This window comes from Zonotrichia leucophrys, chromosome 3 (assembly GCF_028769735.1).
Source record: "Zonotrichia leucophrys gambelii isolate GWCS_2022_RI chromosome 3, RI_Zleu_2.0, whole genome shotgun sequence".
Taxonomy (NCBI): domain Eukaryota; kingdom Metazoa; phylum Chordata; class Aves; order Passeriformes; family Passerellidae; genus Zonotrichia; species Zonotrichia leucophrys.
This window is the reverse complement of record NC_088172.1, coordinates 112,363,972-112,378,875: the sequence shown is the minus strand read 5'-3', so window position 1 is coordinate 112,378,875 and position 14,904 is coordinate 112,363,972. Positions and strand designations below refer to the sequence as shown.

At 55.4% G+C, this 14,904-nt stretch overlaps 1 protein-coding gene across 2 annotated transcripts in view; it reads left to right on the top strand.

Moving 5' to 3' along the window:
* Positions 1–14,904, top strand: part of SELENOI (selenoprotein I) — a 31,217-nt gene that overhangs the window by 2,541 nt on the left and 13,772 nt on the right. For both annotated transcript variants that reach the window (XM_064710000.1, XM_064710001.1), the window contains exons 2-3: positions 13,188–13,256; positions 13,539–13,647. In XM_064710000.1, the coding sequence (XP_064566070.1) occupies positions 13,188–13,256; positions 13,539–13,647 (178 nt within the window). The remainder of the gene's footprint in view (positions 1–13,187; positions 13,257–13,538; positions 13,648–14,904) is intronic.

Genomic DNA, 14,904 nt, shown 5'->3' with positions numbered 1-14,904 from the left:
CTGAGTCAGTAGAGGCTTGGACAGGAGTGGGTGGGTTCACTGAGTGCTCCAAGGGCAGCGTCTGTGCCCCACTCGTGTCTCTGCCCTGCTGCCTTCCTTGCTTGCTCCGTGTCTTGTTTCCTTGGGGAGCTTTGTTCCTGGCTATTTTAGCCTTGGGAAAGTGGCTGATCCAGCACAAATCTCAGTACTGGGTCACCTATTCCAGCCTTGATTTAGGCATTGAGGCTTGGCATGCTCTGCCCTTTGCAGCTTCCAAAGCTGGGTTACCTTGTCAGACTCACAAATGGGGCTGGGAGGGACCTTAAAGCTCATCCAGTGCCACCCCCTGCCACGGGCAGGGACACCTTCCACTGTCCCAGGTTGCTCCAAACCCAGTCCAGCCTGGTCTGGAACACTTCCAGGGATCCAGGGGCAGCCACAGCTCCTCTGGGCACCCTGTGCCAGTCCCTGGCTGTGCCTCAGCCTCTGAGCTGTGCCTGGCAGAGGCTCTCTGGCCACACTCCATCGATTTGGAGGAGAGACAGTGGATTTGGGGGGATGTGGAGGAGGCAGCGTGTCCCCAACAGGGAAGGAGCCTGTCCTTGGAGAGGAGCTGGTGTCCCTGGAGCTGACAGAGCAGGAGCAGAGGAGCTTCATGCAGGATGATCCCCAGCCCTCTCCAGCCCTGGCTGGGTCACTCCTGCCATGGAGTCAGGAGTGCAGATGGTTTCAGTTTGCAGTGTGCACGTTCCTGCTGGCTGGGGTGAGGCAGGAGTGTGCTCCTACTGTGCCAGGCTGGCAGGGACAGAGAGGGAACGGTTCTGTGGCTGCTCCTGAAGGGACACTGAGGAGCTCCTGAGCCTGAGGAAGCCGTGCAGCACAAGGTGCAGTGCTGGCAGAGAGGAGGTCATGGTTTAATGGTGCTGGAGATTTCCTGGGTCTGCTGGTGTCAGTAGCTGGGCCTGAGCCCAGGTGTGCCAGAGACCAATGGCCCCTGGGCTGTGCCAGCTCTGGGGTGGCAGCAGGGCCAGGGCAGTGCCCGTCCCCTGTGCTGGCACTGCTGGGGCACCTCCAGTGCTGGGGGCAGCTCTGGGCCCCTCCTGCCAGCAGAGACCTGGAGGGGCTGGAGCGTGTCCAGGAAAGGGAATGGAGCTGGGAAGGGAATGGAGCCCCAGGAGGGGCTGAGGGAGCTGGGAAGGGAATGGAGCCCCAGGAGGGGCTGAGGGAGCTGGGAAGGGGCTCAGCCTGGAGAAAAGGAGGCTCAGGGGGGACCTTGTGGCTCTGCACAAGTCCCTGACAGGAGGGGACAGCCAGGGAACAGGGAGAGGACAAGGGGAAATGGCCTCAGGCTGGGCCAGGGCAGGCTCAGGTTGGACATCAGGAGGGATTTCTGCATGGAAAGGGTGGTCAGGCCTTGGCAGGAACTGCCCCGGGAGGTTTGGAGTGCTCATCCCTGCAGGTGTCCAAGGAATGCCTGGATGTGGCCCTCAATGCTCTGGGCTGGTGACAAGGTGGGGATCAGTCACAGGCTGGACTTGATGGTCTGGGTTTATCCAGCCTCAGTGATCCTGGGGTTCTCTGCCTGTAACACTCCTGCAGCAGGGAATTCTTTGGCTGGAGGAAATATCCCTCTGGAGACAGGCTCAGCTGAGCTGGGAACAGAGGGACCAAACCCATGCTCTGTAGGTGATGTGTCCCAGCCCTGCCTGGCAGCTGCTGAGGCTTCCCCTGAGGCCGGACAAATGCCAGCTGTGTCTGCTCCAGCACTTGTGACTTGTCAGCCTGCCCCAGGTGATGGCTGGCCCTGGCAAACGAGAGATCTCAGTATCCAAACTCTAGTGCTTGTTTTGAGGCCATGGAGCAGGATTTGTGTGTCCACATGCCAAGGGAAAAGCAATCCAGGCACCCTGCTCTGGTTGGGTGTTGAATGTCCTCTGCCAGACCCCAACGCTGTGTTACTGTCAGGTGTGGGGTGTCCCCTGCCAAGAAAGCTGCAGCCAGGCACTGCTATTTCAGAGTGGAAACTTGCAGTTGGATGCCAGAGGTCGAGTTCTTAACAGCTGTCTGCCAATGGCCTTGTGGACAGCTTCTGGGCAACCTCCTTCTGTAAATGTATGGGAGAGTGTGAAATGGGGCCCTTGGGAGTGTTCACAGAGGTGTCTGTTCTGCTTTGCTTCCTCTGCTGGAGAGGGACTTTGGACATGGGTCTGCAGGGAAAGGGTCATGTTTCTAACACTGTCTGAGAGGCCTTGATGGAATTGGGAATTTGTAAATGTTGCTGGCAGGGTGGAAAGGGGCCACCAGGAGTGTTCACAGAGGTCGCTGCTTGTTCTCTGCTGGGAGGGCTTGGACATGGTCTGGAGGAGGGCATGGTTCCACTGGGGAGGGCTGAGGATCATTGGATAGAATTGGCCCAAGGCAGGCGTGGGCCCCTGCAACAGGGTGCCAGCAGCTGTGGCTCCCTGGATCTCTGGCAGTGCCCAAGGCCAGGCTGGACATTGGGGCTTGGAGCAACCTGGGACAGTGGGAGGTGTCCCTGCCATGGCAGGGGTGGCACTGGATGGGCTCTGAGATCCCTTCCCACCCAACCCATTCCATGGATCACTGTTTCTATTGGCTTCGAAGGCAGCTCAGGCTCGTACAGACTGTGCCCCTGCAGGAGTGTCCCCTGTCACAGCTCCTGCCATGTCCCACAGCTCCTCTGCCACAGCCACAGCTGTGTTTCCAGTGAGGGCATCCCCTGGATCCCTGGCAGTGCCCAAGGCCAGGCTGGACATTGGGGCTTGGAGCAACCTGGGACAGTGGGAGGTGTCCCTGCCATGGCAGGGGTGGCACTGGATGGGCTTTAAGGTCCCTTCCCATCCAAACCATTTTGGGATTTGATGATTCTAAGTGAGGACACAGCTCTGCAGCTTCACGTGTCCTTGGCAGTTGCAGCCAGCTCTGATGGTTTGTCCCTGTCTCTCTGTATTCCAGTCACGTGCCCTGCCTCCTCTGTAGCCTTTTCTCTCCCAGCCTTGTCTGAGCTGCTTGTGATTCCACGTTGTCCAGCTCTACCCCAAGGGATCCTGTCCTCTGCTGGTGTCTCTGGTGTGATGGAGCTGCAGGTGACAATTCCAGGGGCTGTGATCCCTGTGTGGCTCTTTGATCCAGGTCCTGTAGGAGCAGGGAAGGTGTTGGGGTGACAGGTGTTGTGCAGGAGGCTCTGGCTGCACATGAGTGTCTGCTGCCCTGCTTTCCTCGCTGTGAAGCACAAGTACAAGGCTTTGTCATGATGCCACGTGGGCCTCAGGCATTCCTGGGATCTTATCCTCAGGGATCTTGATCTGGGGTAAATGCCAGCAGAGGAGGAGGTGGGAATGCCACTCCTTACCTGAGGCACAGGAGGAATGGAGAGGGCAGGTGATGACACGTGTCATGTTTGAGTCCAAAGGTGGACCATGCTGGTGGTTCACCCCAGAAACTTCTGGAACCAGCATGAGTTCAGCAGGGGGAAACTGAAATGAAGCTTGGGAAGGACCTTTTATAGCAAAGCTGCTGCTCCAAAAACCCTCAAACCCTTCCATTCTGTGTGTCTGAGCAGGAGCTGGTGGTGGCCTTAAGGGACCTAAAGATGCCCTTTGAATGCTGTTTATTAGAGCTGACACTCTAAGGAGGGAAAATGATGGATACTACATCCATTTGGATAGTGGGAATCCTGGGTGAGGGAGCAGCAAATGGGCCTCTGATCCATGGTATTGGCAGGCCTCATCTGCAGAAAATCCTTCCCACATTTGATTATTCAAATTCTTAAAGAGTTTTGTTACAGGGAAACCACTCTATTCCTCATTTCCAATGTTAGATGGAAAGGATGTTCAGAGGCGAGCTTGGAGACCTGGGGAACTGCACCCAAGGGTCAGGCTTCAGGGATTGCAGTTTATTGTGGAAAGCATTTTCCTTCTGGATGCTCTCTTCCCTTCCCTGCACCCTTCTTCCAGGTGGGAACCCAGCTGCTGCTCCCATCTGTGCCCTGAAGAAGAGGGTGCTCTGCTGCTCAACCAGAAATCCCATTCCTCCAGACTTGGAGAGCCACGGGGAGCAGGGCTGTGCAGATGCTGGGCTGTGGGAAGCAGATGGCTGGGAGCTGTTCCTGGCAGGATTCTCTAGGCTGCTCTGCAGACAGGAGCCCTGAAGAGATCTCTGCAGGATGTTCAGAAACACCGATGGCAGCTCAGACCGATGGAACATCAACACCGGGAGCAAGGGAAGCAGGAAAGGGAAGGGTTTTGCTGCTGGGCCATGGCCCTGAGGCTCAAGGCCACAGTGATTAAAGGCCACCCCCCAGCCTGCCAGCTCGGCTTTTCCATAGCAGGAAGGGTGAGAAGGAGGGGAAGCCTTTGAGCCCAGCTCTGGAATCACTTAACTCCTTCCCCAAGGGCTCCTCTAATTGCTCTGAGGCAGCGGGGTGTGTGCCTGCCATTAAACACATGCAGCTTCCCAAGGTGCTGCCTGGCACCTGCTGAGCACCTCCTAGACTCTGTAATTTCCAAGTTAGAGCTGGTTTTATTCTTTCTTCTCCTTTTCTGTGATTTAATTCAGGGGTTTGAACCGCTGCCCAGCTTAGTGTGTCCCTTGCAGCTCTCGTGGTGTGAGCAGTGCCGTGGTTGGAGGAGACAGCAGCAGTGCTCATGGATTAACTGGGAGCGACTCAGCTCACGAGCCTTGGCTGAGCTTCTCCCCTGTGCTAAGCAATGAGATGAGGGGAAGGGATTTATGCTGCTTTCTAGGGACACTTCTGACGTGCTGGAGGGTTTTGATGGGTGATGAGCTGGTGCCACTCCTGGGACTTGCTCTGGCTGTGTTTGCATCTCTTCACCCAGAGCAGCCCTGAAATTGCTGCTGAGGTGCTGCTGGTTTCTGAGCAGTGGCCTTTGCTCTACAGGGTGTCAAAGGTACTGAACCATGTTTTGGTGGGGGAATCCCAAACTCGCCTGTTTTAGCCACACAGTGGTGGTGATGAAGCTCTTTGTGGTCAGGACCTACTGCACCTTCAGTCCCCAGTGGGTCCTGCAGGGTTTCTAGGAGGAACTTCAAACCTTTGTGGGTTTTTGTATGAGACAATGACTCGTCCAGGCACAGGCAGCTTGTGGTTGTGTTGGCTACCACACCTCCCCATGACACTTCCAGGGGTGGAACAGCCACAGCTTCTCTGTGCTAGGGCCTCACCATCCTCCCAGGGAATATTCCTTCCCAATATCCCATCCAGCCCTGCCCTCTGGCAGTGGGAGCTGTTCCCTGGGACCTCCATCCCTGTCCCCAGTCCCTCTGCAGCTCTCCTGGAGCCCCTTCAGGCCCTGCCAGGGGCTCTGAGCTCTCCCTGGATCCTTCTCCTCTCCAGGTGAGCACCCCAAGCTCTCCCAGCCTGGCTCCAGCCCTGGAGCAGCTCTGGGGGCTCCTCTGGGCTCTGTCCAGCAGCTCCAGGTCCCTGTGCTGTTGGAATGCCCAGGGCTGGGGCAGCTCTGCAGGTGGGCACTCACCTGGGCACAGGGGCAGAATCCCCTGCCCTGCTGCCCACACTGGGGGATCAGCCCAGCACTGGGGGCTTCCCCATGGCAGCACACACTGCCAGGTGCTGTCCATCTTCCTGGGCTCCTTGTCCTGTCCCACAGCAGGAGCCCTCTGGGCTCTTTCCTTGATGCAGGACACAGCTCCTGCTGTGCCCATTTCCTGCTGCACACATCCTGCAGCCTCAGGCCCACCTGAAGCAGGAGGTTGCTGTTCCCAGCTGGTGGCTGGGGCCCTCTGCTAAAAGCAGATTTCTCATGGATGTGAGCCCAGGGGAGCAGCAGGAAGCTGCATTGCCAACCCCAGCTGTCAGTGTGGGCACTGAGGTGCCGTGATGAGCAGCCACAGGCCTGTGGAGAGGAAGGAGCAGTTGAAGTGGTGACAAGTGCTAAGCCTGCTGGTGCCTTTGGCTGGGTGGCTTTTCCAGCACTCTCTCCTTGGCATGCAAAGCAGATCTGGGTCCCAGTTTATGCCTTGAGTGTTGCAAGGTGTGCATAACTCTCGCTTAAACAGAGCGTGGGCTGCTTGTCAGCCCATCTTGGGGCTCTTTAATTGCACTGAAATTTTGCTGCAATGTTTACTGGTGTCTGTTGAGTCTTGGCTGCAGGGAATTCCTTCAGAAAAGTTACTCATTGCTAATGAACAGCGAGTCTTTGGCTGTCCAGAGGGTTTGGAAGAGAACTGGGAGGGCATTGTGGAAATTCAAGTATCACTTCCCGTGGCTGGCTCCAAAAGTGCCCATGTTACAAGGATTTGTGTCAGTGACCTGACCCACTCTGCTTCACATCTTGCACAAAGCTGGGTGTCAAGTGTGGGGTTTTTCCTGTTAATTGTGAATTTCTTTTTTGTGGACAGGGAGGATGAGAGAGAGGCAGAAATGTGCTTTGGAAAAAAAGGTTAAAACCTTTATAAAATGTTGAAACATAGGGATAGCATTGCCCCTCCTTCCCTGCAGTGCCTTGCTTTACCTGGAATCATCTCCTGATGTGTCTGGGCTTTTGGCTTCCTTGAATAGAAAAGTTCAACTTGATTTCTTTTTCTAGGGATTGTAAGAAATTCTCTTTTATTCCGCTGACTTGTGCATTGACACAGAATCCCAGACTGGTTTGGATGGGAAGTGCCTTAAAGATCATTTAATTCCAACCCCTTACCATGGGCAGGGATGCATTCCACTATCCCAGGGCGCTCCAAGCCCCATCCAGCCTGGCCTTGGGCACTGCCAGGGATCCAGGGGTAGCCACAGCTTCTCTGGGCACCCTGTGCCAGGGCCTGCCCACCCTCAAAGGGAATAATTCCTTCCTAAGGCCTAATCTAAACTCACTCTCCTTCAGCTTCAGGCCATTCCCCCTGTCCTGTTGTTGGGATCAAATCCAAATCAAATCCAGAGGGACTGAGGTCTTGCCAGTGTTTGACCTCCCTGGAGGCTCATGGCCTCCGTGAGGGGCATCCCAGCCTGGAGGTGCCAGAGCAGCTCACTGACCCTGCAGGCAGCAGGTTTTGGGATATGCCCTTGGGGAGGGCACAGGGCTGTGGAAGTTTTTGGGTGGTGAGAGGCTGCTGCCTTCTCTGCTGTCACTGCCTTGCTCTCCTGGTCCCTCCTGTTCTCTTTGGGCACACAGAGATGGTCTGATCCCCCTCTCAGGTATGTCCCCCCTATTTTTCTGAAGCCCAGACCAGCTCTGGCAACATAGGAAATTCTTCTGGCTGTCCCAGTGTTATTGTAACAAGTTTCCTTTTCCTGCATTTTTGACTCTGCCTTTTTCCCCCCTCCCCCAAGTCACTGCTCTGATCCCTGGATTGCCACTCCAGGGGTTCATTGCTGACTGATCCTCTCCTGCCTGCACCCTGAAGGTTCATCATTGCCAGCCCTGAGCTCACCATCTGTGCAGCCCTGTGCAGCTGATCACCTCCCACTGCAGCAGAAGCAGTGCTGACCCATATTCATGGATCTTTGCTGCTCCCAAGCACAGAGAGCTGCTGGATGCAGCTGGAATTGGCAGGCTGCTCACCAGAGCCTGCCATCAACGCCAAGTGTTGATGTATCCATGGGGAAATGAGTTCCCCTGCACCAACACAACAGTGGGATGGGGTCAGGACTTGGTCAGCTCCTTCCCACCCTGGTGTGATTCCAGTGCCAGGACAGAGCCACAGCCTGCTGGAGGGAGAGACTGCCCTGAATTCTGCCCTGGCAGGGTGGGCAGGCCCTGGCACAGGGTACCCAGAGCAGCTGTGGCTGTTTCATCCCTGGCAGTGTTCCAGGCCAGGCTGGATGGGGCTTGGAGCACCCTGGGATAGTGGAAGGTGTCCCTGCCATTGAAGGAGTGGCACTGGATGGGCTTTAAGCTCCATTCAATCCAAAGCAATCTGAGATTCCATGAATCTCCCAGCTGATGTCTGAGAAGCAAGGCTGTGAATATCAGAGTGTGTTGGCAGGGCAGGAATGTGCTTTTCCCAATGAATTAGCACGTGCTGTGGGGGCTGGGGGGGCTTCTGCTGAGTGTGGCAGTTCCTTATTGAGGAATGGGGCTCTGGCCTTGCTGGGACCCTGCAGGTGTTCACTCCTGGGCTCCTGCCAACAAGAGAGAATTCTCTGCTGTAATTCCTGTAGGCAGCTTTGGGAAGAGAAAGTTGGATCCTGGAGCAGCTCTGGGCCCCTCCTGACAGGAGAGACCTGGAGGGGCTGAAGTGTGTCCAGGGAAGGGAAGATGGAGGGAATGGGCCAGAGGGGATGAGGAGCTGGGAAGAATGGACCCAGGAGGGGCTGAGGGAGTGGAGGAGACCGGAGGTGGGGCTGGGAAGGAATGAGCCAGGAGAGCTGAGGGAGCTGGGAGGATGGAGCCCAGGAGGGGCTGAGGGAGCTGGGAGGAATGGAGCCCGGAGGCTGAGGGGCTGGAAGGGCTAGCTGGAGAAAAGGAGGCTCAGGGGGGACCTTGTGGCTCTGCACAAGTCCCTGACAGGAGGGGACAGCCAGGGAACAGGGACAGGACAAGGGGAAATGGCCTCAGGCTGGGCCAGGGCAGGCTCAGGGTGGATGTTGGGAACAATTCCTTCCTGGAAAGGGCTGTCCATCCCTGGCACTGCTGCCCAGGGTAGTGCTGAAGTGTCCATTCCTGGAGGGATTTAAAAGCCCTGTGGATGTGGCACCAGGGGATATTGGACAGTGGTGGCCTTGGCAGTGCCAGAACATTGTTTGACTCGATGTTTGGAGAGAATTTCTCCAGCCTCAGTGATTCTGTGACTTTGTGCTGTATTTTGGAGCATCTTTCATTGCTGGATGTCTGAACCCTGCACAGTGCAACCCAGGCAGGAGGAGGGACACACTGAAAATGCAGCTGGGACAGACAGCCAGGACATCCACATCCTTCCTCAGCTTCCAAACCCACGGGCTCATGTGGTGGGTGCAGCTCTGCACTGCCAACACTCTCCCTTCTGCTGCCAGCTGAGAAGTGACCTTGGAAAAGGCAAACAGGGCTCGAGTTAATCAGTACCATTAAAGGGTGAGGTGACTCCTCACACGCTGGCCAAGGGTGGGCATAGGGCAAACGTGCCTTGTTTTACCTGGCACGGCTCTGCTCGCTTCCATTTGCTGGGATTGGTTGAGTTTTCTGCCTCCTGCCTTATCTTGAGCCTGAGGGGAGAAGGTTCTTAGCCTTGTGCCCTCTTTGTATTTAAGGAGATTTGTAGGGAGCAGCCTTGTGGACTTGCTGGAGCAGCTCTGCTGAGTGCCCTGATCCTGCCTGGAGCAAGATGGGATGTGCAAATCCATCTTTGTGCTGTCCTCAGCCCAGGTGCCACCAGTGCTGTGCTGCCCCAGCCCACCTGGGTGTCACACCCCAACACCTCTGGGCCCAGACAGTGGTGATGGTGTGAATCATCCAGGCACATGGTGGGATTCTTGGCATGTCCTCTGCAGGGTCAGGAGCTGGACGTGGTGACCCATGTGGGTCCCTCCCAGCTCAGGATTCTCCAGGATTCTGTGGCAGTGTTTGTTCTGCTGCTGGCTCTGGGTAACCAGATTACTTCAAAGCAGAATTGTTTTTTCCGGGACAGGAAGACTATTAGTAGAATCTGGGCTATAAATCTGTATTTTTTTCCTCTTTGGACACATAATTGGATCTCCCAGAGGTGTCCTGGTTGCAGGATTAATGTTAGGTTGAAGCCATACAAGCCATTTGTGTCTGTAAATCCCATAACGACGCCAGCCAGCTCGTCTGCGATGGCACCACAGCCACCGGGCCTGTCCCCAACTCTTGGGGTGCCTGTGGCTCCCTGGAGCCATCCTGGCATGGACAGGAGGCTCCTGTGTGCTGCCAGGGGTTGTTGCTGCTGGTTTTGCTCTTTCCCTGAGGAGTTCTGACCCAATCCCAAGGGAGCTGTCTGGGCTGGTTGGCTCCTCCCTGCAGCCCTGAGGAGAAGCTGTGTCTGTGAGCACGGAGCTATTTTAGAGCAGGGCCCTTTACAAATGCCTGGCTGCTTTGGGAAGGAGGCTCTGGGGTGTTTGAAATTCCTTCTGGGCACTTCTCCTTTTCCTTTAACCTTCTTTCCCTGAAAAAGGGGCAGAAATCCAGAGTCCAGGCTGGTGGGAATCACTGGTCGTGATAGAAGAATGATTTATAGAGGGATGTGAGTCACTAGACCAGTGTGTGGAGGTCCAAAATACAGAAGGTGACACTGATTTCCAGTGAGGATGAGGTGAGGGAATGATGGAGCCAGTGCCAGGCTCAAACACTGCTGGGTTTGGGGTTGACAAGTGAAGAGGTGGAAGGGACAACTTTAGTAGTTTGTAAGGAAGACCCTGACAGGAAAAGCAGCTGGAGGAGGCTGAGCATGGCCAAGATGTCTTGGGATCTGTCCCTGAAGGTGCCTGGCAGCTCATTGGTATTCTGGGAGCAGCTGTCCTGGGCAGGCAGCCGTGTCCTGGCTGTCCAGAGCGCTGTCCCCAAGGGTGGCAGCCAGCCTGGCACCAGAGCTGCCCTGGTTCTGTCTCTGTGCCCCAGGGTGTCCCCAGAGTGGGCCCAGCATGGCTGGCCTTGCTCAGCACACAGAGGAGTGCCCTGGCTGGAGCCTGGCAGGAGCTGGGGGCATAGGAAGGATCTGAAGCTGTGGGAGAGAATCCAGAGGGGCACAGACCCAATGGGGAAGGGTCTGGAGGGGGCACACAGGGAGTGCCTGAGGGCACTTGGCTTGTTCAGCTGGAGAAGAGACTGAGAGGAAGCTCATGGATGTCATCAGCTTCCTCCTGAGGGGCAGCTCTAACTCTGTGACAGGGACAGGACCCAAGGGAACCACTGGAGCTGTGCCAGGGAGGTTTAGGGTGGATATTGTGAAAGGTTCTTCCCCCAGAGGTGCTGGGCACTGCCCAGGCTCCCCAGGGAATGGGCACAGCCCCGAGGCTGCCAGAGCTCCAGGAACATTGGGATAATGCTCTCAGGGATGTGCAGGGTGGGATTGTTGGGGGTCTGGGCAGGGACAGGGGTTGGACTCCAGCATCCCTGTGGGTCCTTTCCAACCCAGGATATTCCATGGTTGCATCAGCAAACCTCTGCAGAGCAGCTGCCCTTTCTCCAACAAACTGCTCTTGCCAGCTCTTTGAGTTCTGCAAGCAAGGTGGGAACATGTGTGGCCATGGGGAAAAGTTGTTTATTGAATATTGTCCCCAGCTCTTGCAGGGAGAGAGGGAAACTTCCCAAGCCATGAGCCTGGTGAAACTTCCCTGAGGTACCTTCCAAGCACGGGCACGGAGGCTCTGGAGCTCTTCCCCTGCCTCACTCCAAGCCTTGCATCTGTTTTCTTGTTCCAGGCTGTTTTGGGGATAATGAGATTAAATCAGTCTCTCCTCCTCCCCTAACTGGTGCTTCAAATCCTATTATCTTGTAAAGCATTTGGAATTCTGCCCCCCAAAATTGCATTAAGCTGAGATTGGAAATTCCTTGTGGCTTAGAGTTGCCTCCATACGGCTTTGGGGTTTGTTGCTTCTTGCTCTGCAGCTCCTGTGGGGACACAACCTCTGGGGCTGAATCCCAGGGAGATGGACTGACCCTGCACAGGGAGGGGGTACAGAAATCCCTGCCAAGGATGGGATTCACCCAGGAGGAGCAAATGCTGTAAGATGGGACCCCAGCAAGACCCATCTTGGTCCCTTATCCCTTCTTGGTCCTGGTGTGTTTCTTGGGGGTTTCTTTGCCCTTTCCCACCACTTCTGGGCTTCCAGGGAAAATGGGGAATGCAGACAAGGAGAGGAACAGGTTGGAGCAATCCATGGGTGCAGTGACAGGAGCTGGTTCAAGGCCATGGGCTGGGGGATCACTTGGAGCTGCTCTTTGCTGAGGAGTTTCCTTTTACCAACCAAACCAAATGTGGTACCAACCAAATGTTGGAATGAGTCCAGAGGAGGCCACAGAGCTGCTCCATGGGCTGGGGTCCCTCTACTCTACTCTGGAGCCAGGTTGGGAGAGCTGGGGGTGCTCACCTGGAGAGGAGAAGGATCCAGGGAGAGCTCAGAGCCCCTGGCAGGGCCTGAAGGGGCTCCAGGAGAGCTGCAGAGGGACTGGGGACAGGGATGGAGGGACAGGAGCCAGGGAATGGCTTCAAAGTGGAAAAGGGGATTTGGGTGGGATATTGGGAAGGAATTCTTGGCTATGAGGGGGTGAGGCCCTGGTACAGAGTGCCCAGAGCAGCTGTGGCTGTCCCTGGATGCCTGGTTGGGCCTTGGTCCCCTATCAGGTTGGATCCCCGTGGGGCTGGGAGCAGCCTGGCACAGTGGGAACTGTCCCTACCCATGGCAGGGGCTGGCACTGGAGTTTCTGGAAGGTTCCTTCCCACACAAACCACTCTGGGATTCTGTGGTTGGGACTGGACTCAGGCAGATGCTGTGCTGGAGCTGGGGGTGCTGTCCCAAGCAGGTGGGTGAGCAGCAGGTTCTGCCCAGCCCAGCACCGAGCATGTGAGCCCAGGAGTTTGGTAGCCTATGGAATTGTTCTTGGCATTCTTATCAAAGTGTTCCTGGGAGAAGAGGACTTTAGCCAGGGTAATCTGTGTTTGGAAGGGGCTGGGAGAGCAGATAATGGCTCGTGCTGCTCTTGAGAGCCAAATGATGTCAAATTTTAACTTTCTATCTGGAAGTTGTTTCATGCCTTGTCTAGATCATTGATTTTTATTTCTATTTCTATTTCCCCTACCACAAACACACCCTGAGCACCTCAAATGTTATGAAAGTGATGGGGTGAGGGATAAGAGCTCTCCCTCCCCATTCCCAAAGCTGCCTTTGGTGAAATCTCAGCTCCTCAGTGGAGAGGGGCCCTCTGAGACCCATCCTGCTCAAGGGGCTCCCAGTCCCACTGCTGGAAGTGAGGATGGAGACTGGGACCAGCAAGGGAACAAAGGGGTCACAGCAGAGCAGGTGACAGATGGCACTGTTGGGGGGACCCAGAGCATTTCTCCTCATCCAGGTGGGGCAGAGCAGTTGGAAGCAGTTGAAAGGATCAGCATTTTGCTCCTTGCTTGTGTCCACTCAGAGAGCTGGAGCTGGCATCTCCAAAGGCTGGGGGGTACATCAGGAGTCCTGTGGGGGTTCCACACAGATGTGGCTCAGAAGGTTCCAGATGTCTGGCTGTTTCTGCAGGTTGCTGGAGCCCTAACTGTTGGTTTTTGTTTCCCTTTCCCAGTACAGCGCCGTGGACAGCAACCCCCTGTCCCTGTATGTCATGCATCCCTTCTGGAACGCCGTCGTGAAGGTGAGTCCCTGTCCCACCCTGGGCAGGACAGCACAGCCCAGGCCAGCTCTGTAACACCATCAGCTGCTTCGTTTGTGGTGCCACTAATGAGTGAGGGGCTGCCTGCAGCCTGCCCCCAGTCCCTGAATGCCTGCATCCCACGCTTCCTGCTGCCCCAGGATGCTCCAGCTGCTCCTGGCAGTGTTGTCTAACACCCAGACAGTGCAACCATGGCTGGAGCAGCACCTGCTCCTCAGTCCATGTTTTAATGAGTTCATCTGTTATTTTGCTGCTTTCCCATAGATCTTCCCTACCTGGCTGGCCCCAAATTTGATAACGTTTTCTGGCTTCCTGCTGCTTGTCTTCAACTTCTTCCTCATGGCATACTTCGACCCTGACTTTTATGCTTCTGGTAAGGCTGCATGTTCCTGGTCAGGTGGGAAATCTCCTCTGCTGGGAATTGGTGAGGCCTCTGGGTCTGGGCCTTCCCAAAGTGACTGGGACAGAGGAGGGGATTGAACTTACTGGGTTTTGTGACAAGGACTTGTCAGAGTGTGACACCTTCCCTCTGGCTGCCAGGGAAAGGTGCTCCTGGCTGGCAGCAGGTGGGACAGGGAGGAGGAGACAGCTGGAGTCTTGGGTTGGAATTGGCTCTGCCTGCAGAGCAATCAACCCAGTGCCCTTGTTTGAAAATCTAACAGGAAAATGTTAGGAAGTGCTTCTTCCCTGAAATCAGCTGGTAGAGCCTTGTTTTTCGCATCCCAGCTTGTTCCCCCATTGGCAAAACCACCAGCACATCAGACTAACAAGGCCAAATCCTCTTTCTGAGCTTCATCATTCACAGCTTTAAACTTTTCTAACAGTCCCCATGTTCATCTGTCTGTGAATCCAATAGTTCAGTCGTGTTCCTTTGCACATGGAGGAGTCCCAGGGAAAGCATTAATGCAGTGTGATAATTCTCAGGAGCTTCTCCTCTGTGGTTTTATCTCCCTTAGACCCTGCCAGGTCTGGTTTAGGTTACTCAGGAGAGTTTGTGGAGTTCTAAACTGGACCCATCATCAAAACACAGTTACATGGCAGAAATCTTGCTTTCTTGGGATTGCCTTTATTGGTAGATAAGTCACAGCTGTTGAAGGTTCAGGTGGCACCTGTGGCTGTTGGCCAGGGTTTGGGCTGTTAAGATCCATGAGCCATGGGAACAAAAGCTGTCAGTAGCTCAAGGTGAAAACCCCCAGGACATCAGACATCCAGAATCATGGAATCCCAGAATGGTTTGGGTTGAAGGAACCTTAAAGCCCATCTGGTCCCACCTCCTGCCAGGGGCAGGGACACTTTCCACTATCCCAGGTTGCTCCAAGCCCCAGTGTCCCATCCATCCCTGCCCTCTGGCAGTGGGAAGCCATTCCCCCTTGTCCTGTCCCTCCAGGCCCTTGTTCCACCCTCTCCAGCTCTCCTGGAGGCTCTTTAGGCCTGCAAGGGACTCTGAGAATTCTCTGGAGCCTTCTGTTCTCCAGGCTGGACATCCCCAATTCTCCCAACCTCTCAAAAATTGGCTTTGGAAGGATGGAGAAGCTGATAGCTTGGGACCCTTTCACATACATGTTTTACATGTCCTACTTGGAGAAAGAACTTCTGGTGCTGCTCCAGAATTTTGTGCCTTCCCTCCTCC